This window comes from Rhinopithecus roxellana, chromosome 6 (genome assembly GCF_007565055.1).
Source record: "Rhinopithecus roxellana isolate Shanxi Qingling chromosome 6, ASM756505v1, whole genome shotgun sequence".
Lineage (NCBI taxonomy): Eukaryota > Metazoa > Chordata > Mammalia > Primates > Cercopithecidae > Rhinopithecus > Rhinopithecus roxellana.
In genome coordinates this window covers 66,171,224-66,185,623 of record NC_044554.1, presented here as the reverse complement: position 1 = coordinate 66,185,623, position 14,400 = coordinate 66,171,224, and the positions used below count along the sequence as shown (strand labels likewise).

General features: G+C 39.9%; 1 protein-coding gene across 11 annotated transcripts in view; it reads right to left on the bottom strand.

The window, feature by feature from the left end:
• GRM8 (glutamate metabotropic receptor 8) overlaps positions 1 to 14,400 on the bottom strand; it is an 858,863-nt gene that overhangs the window by 696,669 nt on the left and 147,794 nt on the right. For all 11 annotated transcript variants that reach the window (XR_004058116.1, XM_030933345.1, XM_030933348.1 and 8 more), the window contains one exon: positions 11,202 to 11,418. Coding sequence is in view for 10 of the 11 variants with exons in the window: in XM_030933345.1 (XP_030789205.1) it covers positions 11,202 to 11,418 (217 nt within the window). In the remaining variant the exon portion in view is untranslated. The remainder of the gene's footprint in view (positions 1 to 11,201; positions 11,419 to 14,400) is intronic.

Here is a 14,400-nt window from a genome sequence, read left to right as displayed (position 1 = left end):
GGCAATGCCTCTAAATGATGCCTCCATTAAGGCAAAGATCACATGAATTTGTAACTGTTTGCATCTCCACCTCCTCTGAAACACAGTCACCTGCTGGAAAGCAAAGACCATGATTTGTCTCTGTATCCTCAAAGCTTAGCACAAGTATCACCTGACACATGCACTATAAATGCTCACTGAATTGATTCATTCTTAAGAAGATTCAAAATGAAAAAGAAGCAAGCAGATTTGGTGAGCCATTTGTGACTGGTATTTCATGAATTCATGTATTTAACTATGGCCAGCACTATGCTAGGTAGTACATTAGTCATGTGAAGAAACAATAAGATTTATCACTGCTAAGGTACGGAGCAAGTTTCAGGAATGGCAAGAATGGGCTGCATTTAATTGAGCACTTAGCCTCTCTGCTGCCTTTTGCTCATTGAGCAAATTGGATACATATTCAGGGCAGTAAGAACACTCATAGGCTACCTGCTGGTGTAGATGGGCTCCTTACAAGATACAAATTGAGGCTGGGCGTGGTGGTTCGTGCCTGTAATTCCAGCACTTTGGGAGGCCAAGGCAGATGAATTACATGAGGTCAGGAGTTCAAGACCAGCCTGGCCAACATGGTGAAACCCTATCTCTCCTAAAAATATAAAAACCAGTCAGACGTGGGGGCATGCACCTGTAATCCCAGCTACTTGGGAGACTGAGGCAGGAGACTCGCTTGAACCCAGAAGGCAGAGGGTGCAGTGAGCCGAGATCATGCCACTGCACTTCAGCCTGAGTGACAGAGTGAGACTGGGTCTCAAAAAAAAAAAAAGAAAAAGAAAAAGTACAAATTGACCATTGTTGAACACTAGCCATGAGCCACACATTGTTACGTATGATCTCACTCAATTCTTATACAATTTTTATCCCCATTCTACACCTGAATAAATTGGGGTACAACATGATTAAGTAAGTTACCCAGATCCCTTTGCTACAATATGACAAATCTGGAACATAAACCCAGCCAGTGAGAAGTTCTTAACCACTCCCCAGTGCTGCCTAAGAGATTAGAGTTGGGATGAACCTACAGATTATCGGCTTTGGTATTTGCCAGCAATAAAAACGTGACTTAACATTACAGTAACCCCTGAAGGTTCCCATGTATTATCAAAGATAATGCATAAAGCATGGTTGGAAGTAGCTCTGCCCTTTGGTTCCCAGAGGCTGAGCAAACCTTACCCTCAGACTCACATTACTAACACAACCATGAATCTGGTGACAATGGTCATTCAACAGAAATTCATGAAGCACCTGTTACATGCCAGGTACTGTACTGGATAATGGGGATCTTTCCACTAAGATAAAACATGTCCTGATAGAAGAGATTGACAGAGAAATCGGCACTACAATCAGAGTGGCAAGTGGTACCACAGAGTTACGCACAGGGACTCTGGAAGCACTTTGCTAAGGATGAGGCAAAATACCCCAAATTTGTCCTCAAATCTCAACCCTTTTAAAGTGGCAACTGAATGGTCATATTTAAGCAGAAACAACTGTTAGGCGACACGGTAAATAATATTCAATAACCAAGGATGACAAGAATAGGATGGTAGAATACTTAGCCCAGAAGTGGGCGGATGGCATTGAGAACTGGAAGAGAGAAAAGAGAGAGGAGGTGGTCAGGAGTCATTTGAAATCCTCCTCTCTGGTCTTTCATGTAGAATCTTAACCACATGTAGCTAAGATTGAAGGTAATTAACAGATCAAGCAAAAACACTCTGCCATTTCAAATATCCTACATGCCAGGCAACATACCTACCATCTTTATGATAATATACAGCTTTGTTATGCCTTTGAGGGGAAAATCTGTATTATCCCCGTTCCTTTCACTAGTAATATCTGATATTAAATAGCACTTTTGAGTTCATAAAGAACATTCACAAGAATTCTATCACTGGATTATTACTGAGCAGAAACGGCCTCCATTTTACAGACAAGGAAATTAATTCTCAGAGAAGCTTGTTAACAAAATCTCATAATTGAAAAATAAGGATTTAAAGAAGTGCTTCTGACTCCATGGTTGGTTCTACTACATCAAACTGCCATTGTTTACTAACAACTTAACTACAGCATAAGAATCATAGGTTTTAAAGCACTTATTTGAATGCTGTTTCATATTAACAGCAGCTGTTGCTACTTGGCAGTTACTAGGCCCTAAATATTAGGAATGGCTGGGGTGAAGAACAGCTTTGAAATGACACTCTATTTGATCAGGTTCTGCAATAATTGTTAAAATCATATGCACGTCCTTTGGATCCCTATAAAGCTTCTACAGTATCACTGCACCTGCAGTTCCAATTTGCAATTTTCTCAGCCCTCCTTTGAAGTTATTCTTGCCAATTACCTGGTGTTAATATTAATTAAATGTGATTTGTAACTCAAAATGTGGTGTTATCAATGGAACTCAGCTGTATGAATATAAAGTACAATTTTCAATTGAATTAAATTGTTTCCTTTCATTCATAGTATTTTACAACATTAATACTTTTGTCAAATTGATTTTTGCCTGCTGGAAGTCATTTTTCCAAAGCAATGAACATCTGAGGGGAAACGCTGCTCTTTATCTATTCTTTCCTTTCTGTCATTGAAAATACTTTGTTTTAATCTTAAAGTGAATCCATTTCAGTTAACAGAAACTTGTTTCTTGTTTATAATCCAAGAGGGGAAAATACTTTCTTTTAAAACTGTACAAAGATACGTTAAAAATATGATCAGTGAACACGTTTCGATTGTACACTAGGGATGAAATTTTCCTTACTGTATTGCTTGACCCTCACCAAAAAAAAAAAAAAAAACTCCATCAAACTTTTTGGCAACTGTCATTTTATACACACCAAAAATGAACTAATTAAATTGGTTCATTACATTAACATTTCAAACAGAATCTTCCATCCCAACAACTCTCTGGTCTCTTCCAACTCTAAGACGTTAATATTCTGAACATGTCAAACAATAGTCAGAAGCTTCCAGCATTTGCAAATTTAGGGGAGAAAGACACATATAGTAGAATATTTGACAGAATCAGGTCTATTCTGCCCCCTGTAATGTATGCAATGACGACTTGAAGACCTGTCATCTTCAATAAGCCATTCATAAACATGATGACTGATTAAAGAAGGTGTGCCGCCATACTGTGCAAATCTACAATGAAAAGATATGTTTTCACATATTCCTTTTATCTTCAGAGATAAAACTTTAGCTTCCTTGCCCCTTACAATGATAGCAGTAGCATTAACATTTATTATCCTGTCTTCTTTTTAAAATAATAAAACAATGTAAGACAAAGAAGAGAAGGAACCTGTCAAAAGACTAAAGGAAGTCATGTATTGAGTCATGAGCCACCAGGCCCAGAGCTTATGATGGAAAAGCATGAGTGAATATTATCAACTCCTTTGTTATAATATCAATGAAACATTATATCAAGGAATTTAAACAAGACAGAAATAGATGACTGTGGACCTAACAGCTAAGGGTTGTGTAACATGTAGGTCTTAACCAGCAGCAACTAAGCTATTCTCTTCCCTCAAACCAAAAGACCAAAGAGGGAAATAAAAATAAATTAGGCCAGAAAAACTTCTCTGGATTTATGTAATTTTCCAGGTGTCATCAACGAGAAGTTTATTGGAATTACACAAAGCGGGACAGGTGAACAGCAGGTACACACCTGTGTTGGCAGTGTCTATTGTGATCCTATTGGGAAGCTGTCAACTACCTAGGAAAGCCAGACAGACACTGGGATCCCATCACTTATCCCAGTCTGGAACCCTGAATTATCCATTAGGTTACCTCATTTACCCAAGAGTCAGTATTGGGAGAGTAGAATTCCATAACATTCCAAAAGGAACTTGTGAAACCGCTATATTACAGGCTTCTCCATTAACTAAATTCTGTCTGCTTAAGCCCCTCTCATCCTTATTACCAACATGTTGTCCTCCTGGCCCACCTCCCATCTCTATCACTGGAAGCTAACTTTCTGAGTATACCTTCCTTTACCCTCTGTTAAAAAATGAATTATCTCCCAAGAAAAATACATTGAAATCCTAATCCCAGTACCTCAGAATGTGACCTTATTTGGAAAGAGGGTCATTGCAAATGTAGTTAGTTAAGATGAGGTCATACTGGAGTAGTGTGGGCCTTTATTCCAATAGGTCTGCATTATTATAAGAAGAGAAGACGCAGAGACAAACACAAGAAGGAAGAAGATAGTCATGTGATGGTAGAGGCAGAGACTGTAGTGATGCATCTACAAGTCAAGGAATACTATGGATTGTCAGCAAACACCAGAAGCTAACACAGGCAAGGAGGGATTCTCTCTCACAAGTTTCAGAAGCAGCATGGCCCAGCTGACAGCTTAATTTTTTATTTCTAGTCTCCAGAACTGTGAGATGACAAACTTCTATTATTTTAAGCCACCTAGTTTACTATATTTTACTATAAAATACCTCCTTTCAAGGACTTCACTTCATGTAGGAACTCTAGCCCTAACCCCAACCCTACTGTGCATGTTCAGCTATGCATTCTGGCAAACATTCCTGTTTTCTTATGAAGCACTGCTCAACATTGTTAAATTTTTTTTCTGAGGAGCTCCTTTTATCATCTCCAATAATTGAAGTCTTCTTCAAAGGACACTGAGAGCCCTCCCATGACCATAAACCCATGAAAACAGAACACTCCACCATACTGTTACCTCCCCATTGCAATGTCTAGGCCATTATTCCCACACTGTATTAGTCTGTTCTCACAATGCTAATAAAGGCATACCCAAGACTGAGTAATTTATAAAGGAAAGAGGTTTAACTGACTCACAATTCCACATGGCTGGGGGTGGCCTCACAATCACAGTGGAAGGCAAATGAGGGACAAAGTCATGTCTTACATGGTGGCAGGCAAGAATGCTTGTGCAGGGGAACTCCCATTTATTAAACCATCAAATCTCACGAGACTTATTCATTACCATGAGAACAGTATGGGGGAAACCACCCCCATGATTCAATGATCTCCACCTTGCCCCACCCTTGACACATGGGGATTATTATAAGTCAAGGTGAGATTTGGGTGGGGACACAGCCAAACCATATCACACACCTTTATATGAAAACTTCTCTCCATGAGTCCATCCTCATTCCCCTTTACTTCTCACCTTAGCAACCACCTTTCCATCCTCAATTTTATGAGAATGAACTTTGATCTATATCTCAGTTCCTGCTTGGCTCTAGATCAATGTTCCTTCCTATTCTTCTCCACAAAGCTATGTACTATTACCTAAAGTTCACTGTGTTCATTTTACTGTCTCTTTTCTGTTTACGGTACCTGCCTTTTCCTAGTTGCCCAGGTATACAATTTCAAGTTCAACTTTAACTTCTTTCATACCTTGAAGCTCTGCATCCAATCAGTTACAAAATTGCATAGACTTCACCTCACAAATGACCCCCAAGTCTGTCTCCTCTTCCATTTCTGTTATCACTGCTCTGTATCAGGCCAAGATTTTTATTGGAATGGCCCCTGAACTGGTCTCCTTGTCTTTTACTTCTCATAGTACAACCTTAAATATACATTCTGATAGATCCCCCTCTCCTCAGCAGTTTCCTCCTAATATAATTTGAATATTTGTCCCTGCCCAAAGCTCATGTGCAATTGTAATCCCCAATGCTGAAGGTGGGGCCTGGTGGGAGGTGCTGGGTCATGGCGGCAGAGCCCTCATGGCTTGGTGCTATCTTCAGGATGGTGAGTTCCCACAAGATCTGGTGGCTGAAATGTGTGTTGCATCTCCCCCTTTCCCAACTGTCTCTTGCTCTTGCTTTCATTATGTGGTGTGTTTGTTCCTGCTTTACCTTCTATGATGACTGTAAACCTCAAAAGGCCTCCCCAGGAGCAGATGCTGCTATGCTTCCTGTACAGCCTGCAGAACCATGAGCCAATTAAACCCCTTTTCTCATAAATTACCCAGTCTTGGGTGTTTCTTTAGAGAAATGCAAGAACAGCCTAATACAGAAGTTTGGTGCTGAGGGGTGGTGCATTGCTATAAAGATACCTGAAAATGTGGAAGTGACTTTGAAACTGGGTAACAGGCAGAGGTTGGAAGAGTTTGGAGGGCTCAGAAGAAGATAGGAAGATGAGGGAAAGTTTGTACCTTCTTAGAGACCAGTTAAATGGTTTTCACCAAAATGGTAATAGTGATATGGACAGTGAAATCCTGGCTATTGAGGTCTCAGATGGAAATGTGGGACTTACTGGAATCTGGAGCAAAGGTTACCTGTGTTATGCCTTAGCAAATAACTTGGCTGCATTCTCTTCATGCCTTAGGGCTCTGTGGAAGTTTGAACTTGAAAGTAATGACCTAGGGTATACGGTAGAAGAAATTTCTATGCAGCAAATCTTTCAAAATGTGGCCTGGCTGCTTTTAATAACCTACACTCAGATGTGGGAGCAAAGGAATGACTTAAAGCTGCAACTTATATTTAAAAGGGAAGCAGGGTATAAAAGTTTGGAAAATTTATACCATAGCCATGGGGCAGAAAAAGAAAAAGCTTTTTCAAGAGAGGAATTCAAGCAGGCTGTGGAGCAACCACTTGCTAGAGATATTTGCATAACTAAAACAATATCTAAGACAATGGGGGAAAGGCCTCCATGGCATTTCAGAGACCTTCATAGCAGTCCCTCCTATCACAGCCTAGAGGCATAGGAGGGAAGAGTCCTTTCATGGGCCAGGTCCAGGGCCCCATTGCCCTGTGCAGCCTCAGGACACTGTTACCCACATCCCAGCCACTCCAGCTCTAGCCTTGGCTCAAAGGGCCTCAGATATTGCTCATGCCAGTGCTCTGGAGAGTATGAGCCACTATAAACCTTGGCAGCCCCCATGTGGCATTAAGCTTGCAAGTGCACAGAGTGCAAGAGTGATGAGTCTTGGCACCCTCTGCCTACATTTCAGAGGATGTATGGAAAAGCCTAGGCACCCAGGCAGAAGCCTGCTGATGGGGCAGAGCCCTCACAGAAAACCTCTACAAGGGCAGTGCCAAGGGGAAATGTGGGGTTGGAGCCCCCACACAGAGTCCTCAGTGGGACACTGCCAAATGGAGCTGTTAGAAAGAGGCCATCTTCCAGACTCCAGAATAGTAGATCCACCAGCAGTTTGCACTCGGTGTCTGGAATAGCTGCAGGTACTCAACAACTTATGAGAGAAGACACAAGGGCTGAACCCTGAAAAGCCACAGGGGTAGAGCTGCCTAAGGCCTTGGGAGCCCACCCCTCACAACACTGTGCCCTGGATGTGGGACATGGAGTCAAAGGAAACCATTTTGGAGCTTTAAGATGTAATAACTTCCCTGCTGTGTTTTGAAGTTTTGAACTTGCATGGAGCCTACAGCCCCCTTCTTTTGGCAATTTCTTCCTTTTGGAACAGGAATGTTTATCCAATGCCTCTACTCACATTGTATCTTAGGAGTAAATAACTTGTTTTTTATTTTACAGGCTCATAGGTGGAAAGGACTTGCTTTGTCTCAGATGAGACTTTGAACTTGGACATCTTTTTTTTTTTTGAGATGAAGTCTTGGTCTGTAACCCAGGTTGAAGTGCATTGGTGTAATGTCAGCTCACTGTAACCTCCACCTCCCAGGTTCAAGCAATTCTCTGCCTCAACCTCCCAAGTAGCTGGGACAGCAGGTACATGCCTCCATGCCTGGCTAATTTTTAGTAGAGACTGGGTTTCACCATGTTGGCCAGGCTGGTCTCTAACTCCACCTCAGCCTCCCAAAGTGCTGGGATTACAGGCATGAGCCATCACACCCAGCATGGACTTTTGAGGTAATGCTACAATGAGTTGACATTTGGGGGGACTATTGGGAAGGCATAATTGTATTTTGCAATGTGAAAAGGACATGAGATTTGAGAGGAGCCAGGGTGGAATGATATAGTTTGGATATTTATCGCCACCCAAATCTCACGTCGAAATGTAATCCCCAGTGATGGAGGCAGGGCCTGGCGGAAGGTGTTTGGGTCATGTGGCGGATCTCTTGTCACCTGGTGCTGTCTTCAAGATAGTGAGTTCTCACAAAATTTGGTCATTTAAAAGTGTGTTGCATCTCCTTCCTTTGCTCCTGCTTCACCTTCTGCCACGATTGTAAGTCTCCTGAAGCCTCCCCAGAAGTGGATGCCACTATGCTTCCTGTATAGCCCACAGAACCATGAGCCAATTAAACCTCTTTTCTCATAAATTACTCACTTTCAGGGATTTCTTTATAGCAATGCAGAATGGCCTAGCACACCTCCATTGTCTAGAAAACTAAGGATAAAATAAACAACCTATGATTTGAAATAATCATGTGTCTATGTCAAGCCTTCCAATTTTGTCTCCCATACTTCACTAGACAAACTATGCTCCAGTCAGTAAAACTGTGTTATTTGGTGATACCAAATATGTTTTTTTTCCTTCTCCAGCAATAATCCTATAGTCAAGAGATGCCTTGGGATGACACTACAACAGCTGGGATATCAAGGGGCTATTTGTCTTTATCAAGTGTCTCCTTGCCCTCTCCCCTTCAGAAAGATCTCAACTAGGGAAAAGCCATCACTGAGGTCTGATCATGACCACCATACACTCATAAACTTCATTCTCCCAGATTAACAAAGGAGACTGCCCCAAGTCTGATTTTGTTAAAATGAAAAACATTCTAATCAAACCATAGAAGCAATTTATCACTAAACCAATTTTCATTTCACCATCACTCCATTATGATCTGCTTGAGTTAATCGAGGTAAGACAGAGGAAGCCTCAATTTACACTGAAATTTCTTAGCAATCGATGTTGCTAAAGAGAAATTCAGAATAAAGTACAGAGAACACTATGAGTTGGGGAAATATACAATTTTATTAATGGGCAGACACTCCAAAATAAATTAATGTATACATCTCCTTCAGTCAAGCTACTGAGGTTTTTTTTTTAAAAACACACTACTAACATGGTGACAGATGTCATCAGTGTTGTAGTAAGAGCTGCAAATGTTACAGAACTAATGAATTTTCATTAGAGACATCAGATAATTTCAGAATGGGTTAAGTTGCTACCATTTGCCATTCCCATTAATATCATTGTCATATAAAAGGTTTAATTTTCAGCTATTTTTGTTCCAGATAAAAATCTTTGTCATTAAAATGAGGGATGATTTTGATATTTAATATATTCCATGGCATACTCCAGTGTGGCACTAATTTGGCCTTTTCAGTATTCTGCATATTAATTGACAATCCATCCCTCCTCCATTCCCCAGATAAGTAAGAACTGAAATAGAATGGACAACCAATCAAGTCACAGAATACTGAAAAGATCAACACAGAAGAAATGTGTTGCTCTAATCAAGAGCATATACAAGGCACCAAAATTATTTTCTCCCATGCTAATGACTATGATAGAAACAGGAATAATGAATGGCACCATCTAAATCCTTTTATGTGACAGTATTACCAAAGCATAGCAACGCTCCCTAAAAAAATAAAAACTAAGTATTTCTTATTTTAGTCAAAAGAATAAAACTGTGGTTTCACTTAACTTTTAGAACAATGTATTTTGTCAGTTTCTGCGACAACTGGCAGACAATGTCCTGTTTTGAATTTTTTATAGGAATCTATCTCATGCACACAAAATGTGTCCTCAAGTTGCAGAATGTCCAGGATCACTGCAGAAAACTTATTTCAATACATACTCTATTAGTTTCCTTCTCTTGTTGAATTATCACTCTGGCAAGAACTGACATCAGTTGCTTCAATAATACATTAACGCTATTTCCAGAAGCTATTGTTTTCATTTGAGTGGGCATTTCCTCTAAAGACAAACTTTAGATTTTTATCCAAGAAGATAATATAATTTGTCATAATTTAAAGATCAATTGAATGTTTTGACTCTGTTTTATAGCAGTAATGATATAAATTCCCAGAGAGCAAAGATTATGGCATCATGCACACTTACAGCAGGTGTGAACAGTTGTCCAATTAAATCAATTAGCCCAATCTGTCCAACAAGACCAGGCCTTTTATACATTTTCTGCAATAGCATAAATGTAGAACAAACGTTAAAGATACTAAATATTGTGTATTATAATTTTCTATGCCCTACTATGTACAGAAAAGCTTGCAGTCATCTGCAAATCTCTCAAGTGAAAATCCTATTTCAATAACATCAGACTTTTTGTCCTTGGTAATTATGGTTAAGCCCAAATCACTCCCATGATCTTTTTCTGAGTCGAGGCCTCTAAGAAAAACAATAAATTTATCAACATAATGTCTTTCTACAGGCTCAAAATTACTGAGAAACAATCAATGGACACTTTAATCTTTCAACAAAATATTATTACTCTTATGGAAAAATTCATTCATTCTTAATAAGAATAATAGTACTTAAGTAACAATAACATATTTCATTCACAAAGATACGTTGTTGACAAATCAGCAGTTAAGATCTGTGATCTAAGTTGTTCCTTTGTTTTGCTCTGTGTTTTCAAAGTAGCGGAATGGATTTATAACCTCATTGGTACATATACAAGATGGTGAAATGCCTAGACACTTGAATAAGCACCTTGAAAAAAAGCCCAGGATGGAGGTCAGCAGTACCTTGTTGTAAACAAGTTTTTACATCTTGCCCTTCACCACACCCTAAGCTTCAGAGTTTTCATTAAGAATAAAAATGCAAAAAAGTCAAACATGACAATAAGAATATTGCTTAAGTATAGCCTTGGGGGCTACTTCAGCATTGTTTTAAGATGATTACTAGACTTAATCCCTCTAGTGTTGGATGTTAAATTCCACTGACTTTTTTTTTTAATTTAATGACTTGCTAATGTAAACTTCCATCTAGAACAATCAAATAGTATGTCATTTATTCAAATTTACAGTGCCTCTAATGTGCCAGCAAACTCCCTTTTCAAAACAGACAACTTTAAAAAATGTTCACGTGAGTCAGGAGCCCTACTGCCTAAATTAGCACCAAAATGTCACCTTGATAGGCCTATGAACAACAAAATCATTTATAATAAACCCAGCTTCCCTCTAGAGTGGACAGCCTAGTTCATGCATCTGTAGGAGTTCTAATTATTCCCTACAGATAAGAGAGCACTTGGAGATGCTCAGGCATCAGCAACCTGTCGCCTCCAAATACAATCATCCAATAAATATATGCTTACCAATCTCCCTCGAGATCTGAGTGAAGGCCTCCACACCGCTCTCACCATAGTTCCCCTCAGAAGCCAGTGTCGACACATAATTCCATCCCAGTGCTGTCACGATGTCCACCATGGCTTGGGCTTGGTAGGAGTCAGGCGGGACCACTCGAGAGAAAAAGTCATACCTGGTGTTATCACTTAGCTCTGGGGCTGTGGATGCATAGCTGATTTGAGGTATCTGCAAAACAAATGATGGGTCATTTCAACCCATAAAGAATCTTGAAGAATGATGGATTGTCATACGAGCTAAACAGCCAAAGCTATACCAGAAACCTAGATGTATCAGCCTGAAGCCAAAATACAGTTTTATGACTACCAATTTAATTAGAAAGTATTTCTGAATGATCCATAGGCTTACTTTCTCTCAATGCACAATATTTCTAAACATTGAGAAAAGTTCTAAAAAATGAGAAAGAATTTCAGTTTGCTTTAGTTTCCATTGTTTCTGGAGCCAAAGCAAAACATTTGTGCTTTGTGTTGATGTTGCTTTTTTAGTCTGTACATGATAAGCTCTGGTGCAGAAACGAGAGAAAAACAAAGGTATATGCATCAGAAAAGGTCACCTCTGAAACTGGCTTTGGCTTTATAGGACATGAATGCTATACAATGACTAACAGGGAATTTAATATGAGATTTTTTTACTCTTGATGCCATTTCAGTCTTAAGACTACATTTTTAGTAAATTATTTTAAATATAAAGTTTTGCAAGTCTATTGACTGTTTATTGATATAATCAGAGTGCCACAAAAAGATTTGAGAATTGCCAGCAACCACATATCCTCTCATAGAAACATCTTTCTAACCCCATCCAAAACATCACAGAAAAGGGAATCCAGACCATAAATTCTTTAGAAGAGACTATTTTTCTTTTAATGGGGTGAATTGCCAGAAATTTTTCAAAACGAGGAATCTTATGTCATTTCTCAATAATGTAGGAGAGTGAGCTATGTGGTTGTGTCTAGTAACCCCTCTGCTTCCATGCCGTGGTATGAGTGAAAGTTCAGAGGTCAAAATGACTCCAAGACGCCCTAATTCAGGTAGCTTGGTTGAAGATGCAGGCTTGACTTGTACATAAAAAAATTAACTTTGTGCTACATCACTTGCTGCAGCTAACGTCAGTGCACAGAGGATGTCAGAGGTTGCAGTTCCATCTTTCCCCACAGGGCTGCACACTCTGGGATCCAATAGTCTCCACCACAGTCTAGACAAAGGATTCCCAATCTAAATAGACATTTCAACTCTACCCTTGATATATTTGTAAAGCTCTCAACATCTAAATAACCTTCCTAAGTCTAGAGAGTCCTATTCCATAATGGTGGCCAGTGAAATGACAGTGAGGTCCCTAAAACATAAAAGTCACCCCGGGAGCCGCAGCAGAGCAATGTGCTTGGAGCTGTCCAGGGTGCTGACTATTCATTCGGCTTCCGTGTAACTTGGATCCACCTACATTGGCCATAACAGTGAGTACCCAGAATAGCGTGGCCCATTTAACCCCAAATTCTTTCTGGTTCTGTTCTCCTAGTGGGGACCTTGTTAACTTACTTGTTAACACTGTGGGACCGTGAAAACCATCTGACCCATCTCATCTTGCCCTTTGCCTTCTCTGCCAGATATACTGGCCTTATCTTGACAAATTTTTCCCCTGGTTAGAGATTTTTTTTTTTTTTTTTTGAGAAGGAGTCTCGCTCTGTCACCCAGGCTGGAGTGCAATGGTGCAATCTCGGCTCACTGCAAGCTCTGCCTCCCAGGTTCACACCATTCTCCTGCCTCAGCCTTCCAAGTAGCTGGGACTGCAGGCGCCCGCCACCACACGCAGCTAATTTTTTGTATTTTTAGGAGAGACAGAGTTTCACCATGTTAGCCAGGATGGTCTCGATCTCCTGATCTCGTGATCCACCCGCCTCAGCCTCCCAAAGTGCTGGGATTACAGGTGTGAGCCACCGCGCCCAGCCTCTTCTGGTTAGATTTTGTGCCTCCATAGTACATAACTACTCTCAAGGACACCCCTCCAAATCTCAAACCACACACCAAATCTTGCCCTTTTTCACCTTTTCCTGTTTGTTTTCAGAGGACCTGGGAAGGAAACCATAAATAACTTAGAGAGATCTAAGTCTTACTAGGTAAACATTTCCCAAATATCAAAAGCATGTGCATTCCTATATTCTAATGAAAGTGAGTTAGCCATCTGACTTTCACTTTAGAAGAAATTCTGTGTATGTGCAAGTATGGGTTGTGTGGGGGGAAGGGAATAGGGGAGCATTCTATAGCAAATTCTATAGCACTATACCATTTGTTTGTCGTAGCCACTAAGAGTCCAGCAGTAAAATGACTTGCGCAACTCCCACCCTGCCTATAATAATGAGCCACCCTTTCTAAAAATGAGCAGAAAGTGTGAAAATTGAGTGTTTGAAACCAAAACTAATTATCTCAAATTACTACCTTCAGTCAGTCACTTCCAGGCTGTTTAATTAGCAGTCAGCCTCATGTTTAGAATTAATTAAACAGGTGTAAAGGGTATATAAAATAAAAGCGCAGATAGAAGATGGTTGTTTGATTCAGTAATGGACTTTCTCCCCAAAGTCTTGAAGAGTTTTCTCTTTGCAGATCAATGTGTGGGAAAGTAATGTGAGAGTATGTGCTTGTATTTTTATTTTTTCAGTCTACAATAATACACATCAGGGTACATGCATAGTATTTCAAGACAAGTTTTCAAGTTTTCATGTGTCACATCTCATTTTTATTTTGTTGTGGCAGACCACTAAGCATTGGTTCATTAAGCATTTTAATTTCTGTGCCAGCATCCCCAGTATTTCTACCATCCGCAAATTAAACCCCTACTGGCAACTGAAGTAGAAATTTTTTAAAGACCTGGAATGTTTCCTTTTCTTTTCCCTACATCAAATCCACTCTAACTACCCCCTTAACCTTGGAGGTTTCACCTACCAGAAACACAATGGAAAGAAATGTGGTGAATGGTGAAGAGAAGTGAAGAAAAAAAATGAGAGGAAAAAGAAGGAAAGCATACCAAGAGAAGAAGTTGCTAAGAAAAGCACCCATTATCAGTTCCCCCATCCTTTAAAAAAAAGTAGTGTCTTTTATAAGCCTCTGTTAACTCCCATTGCCAATGTAAAGGATAAAATCCAAACTCTTCGATCTGGTT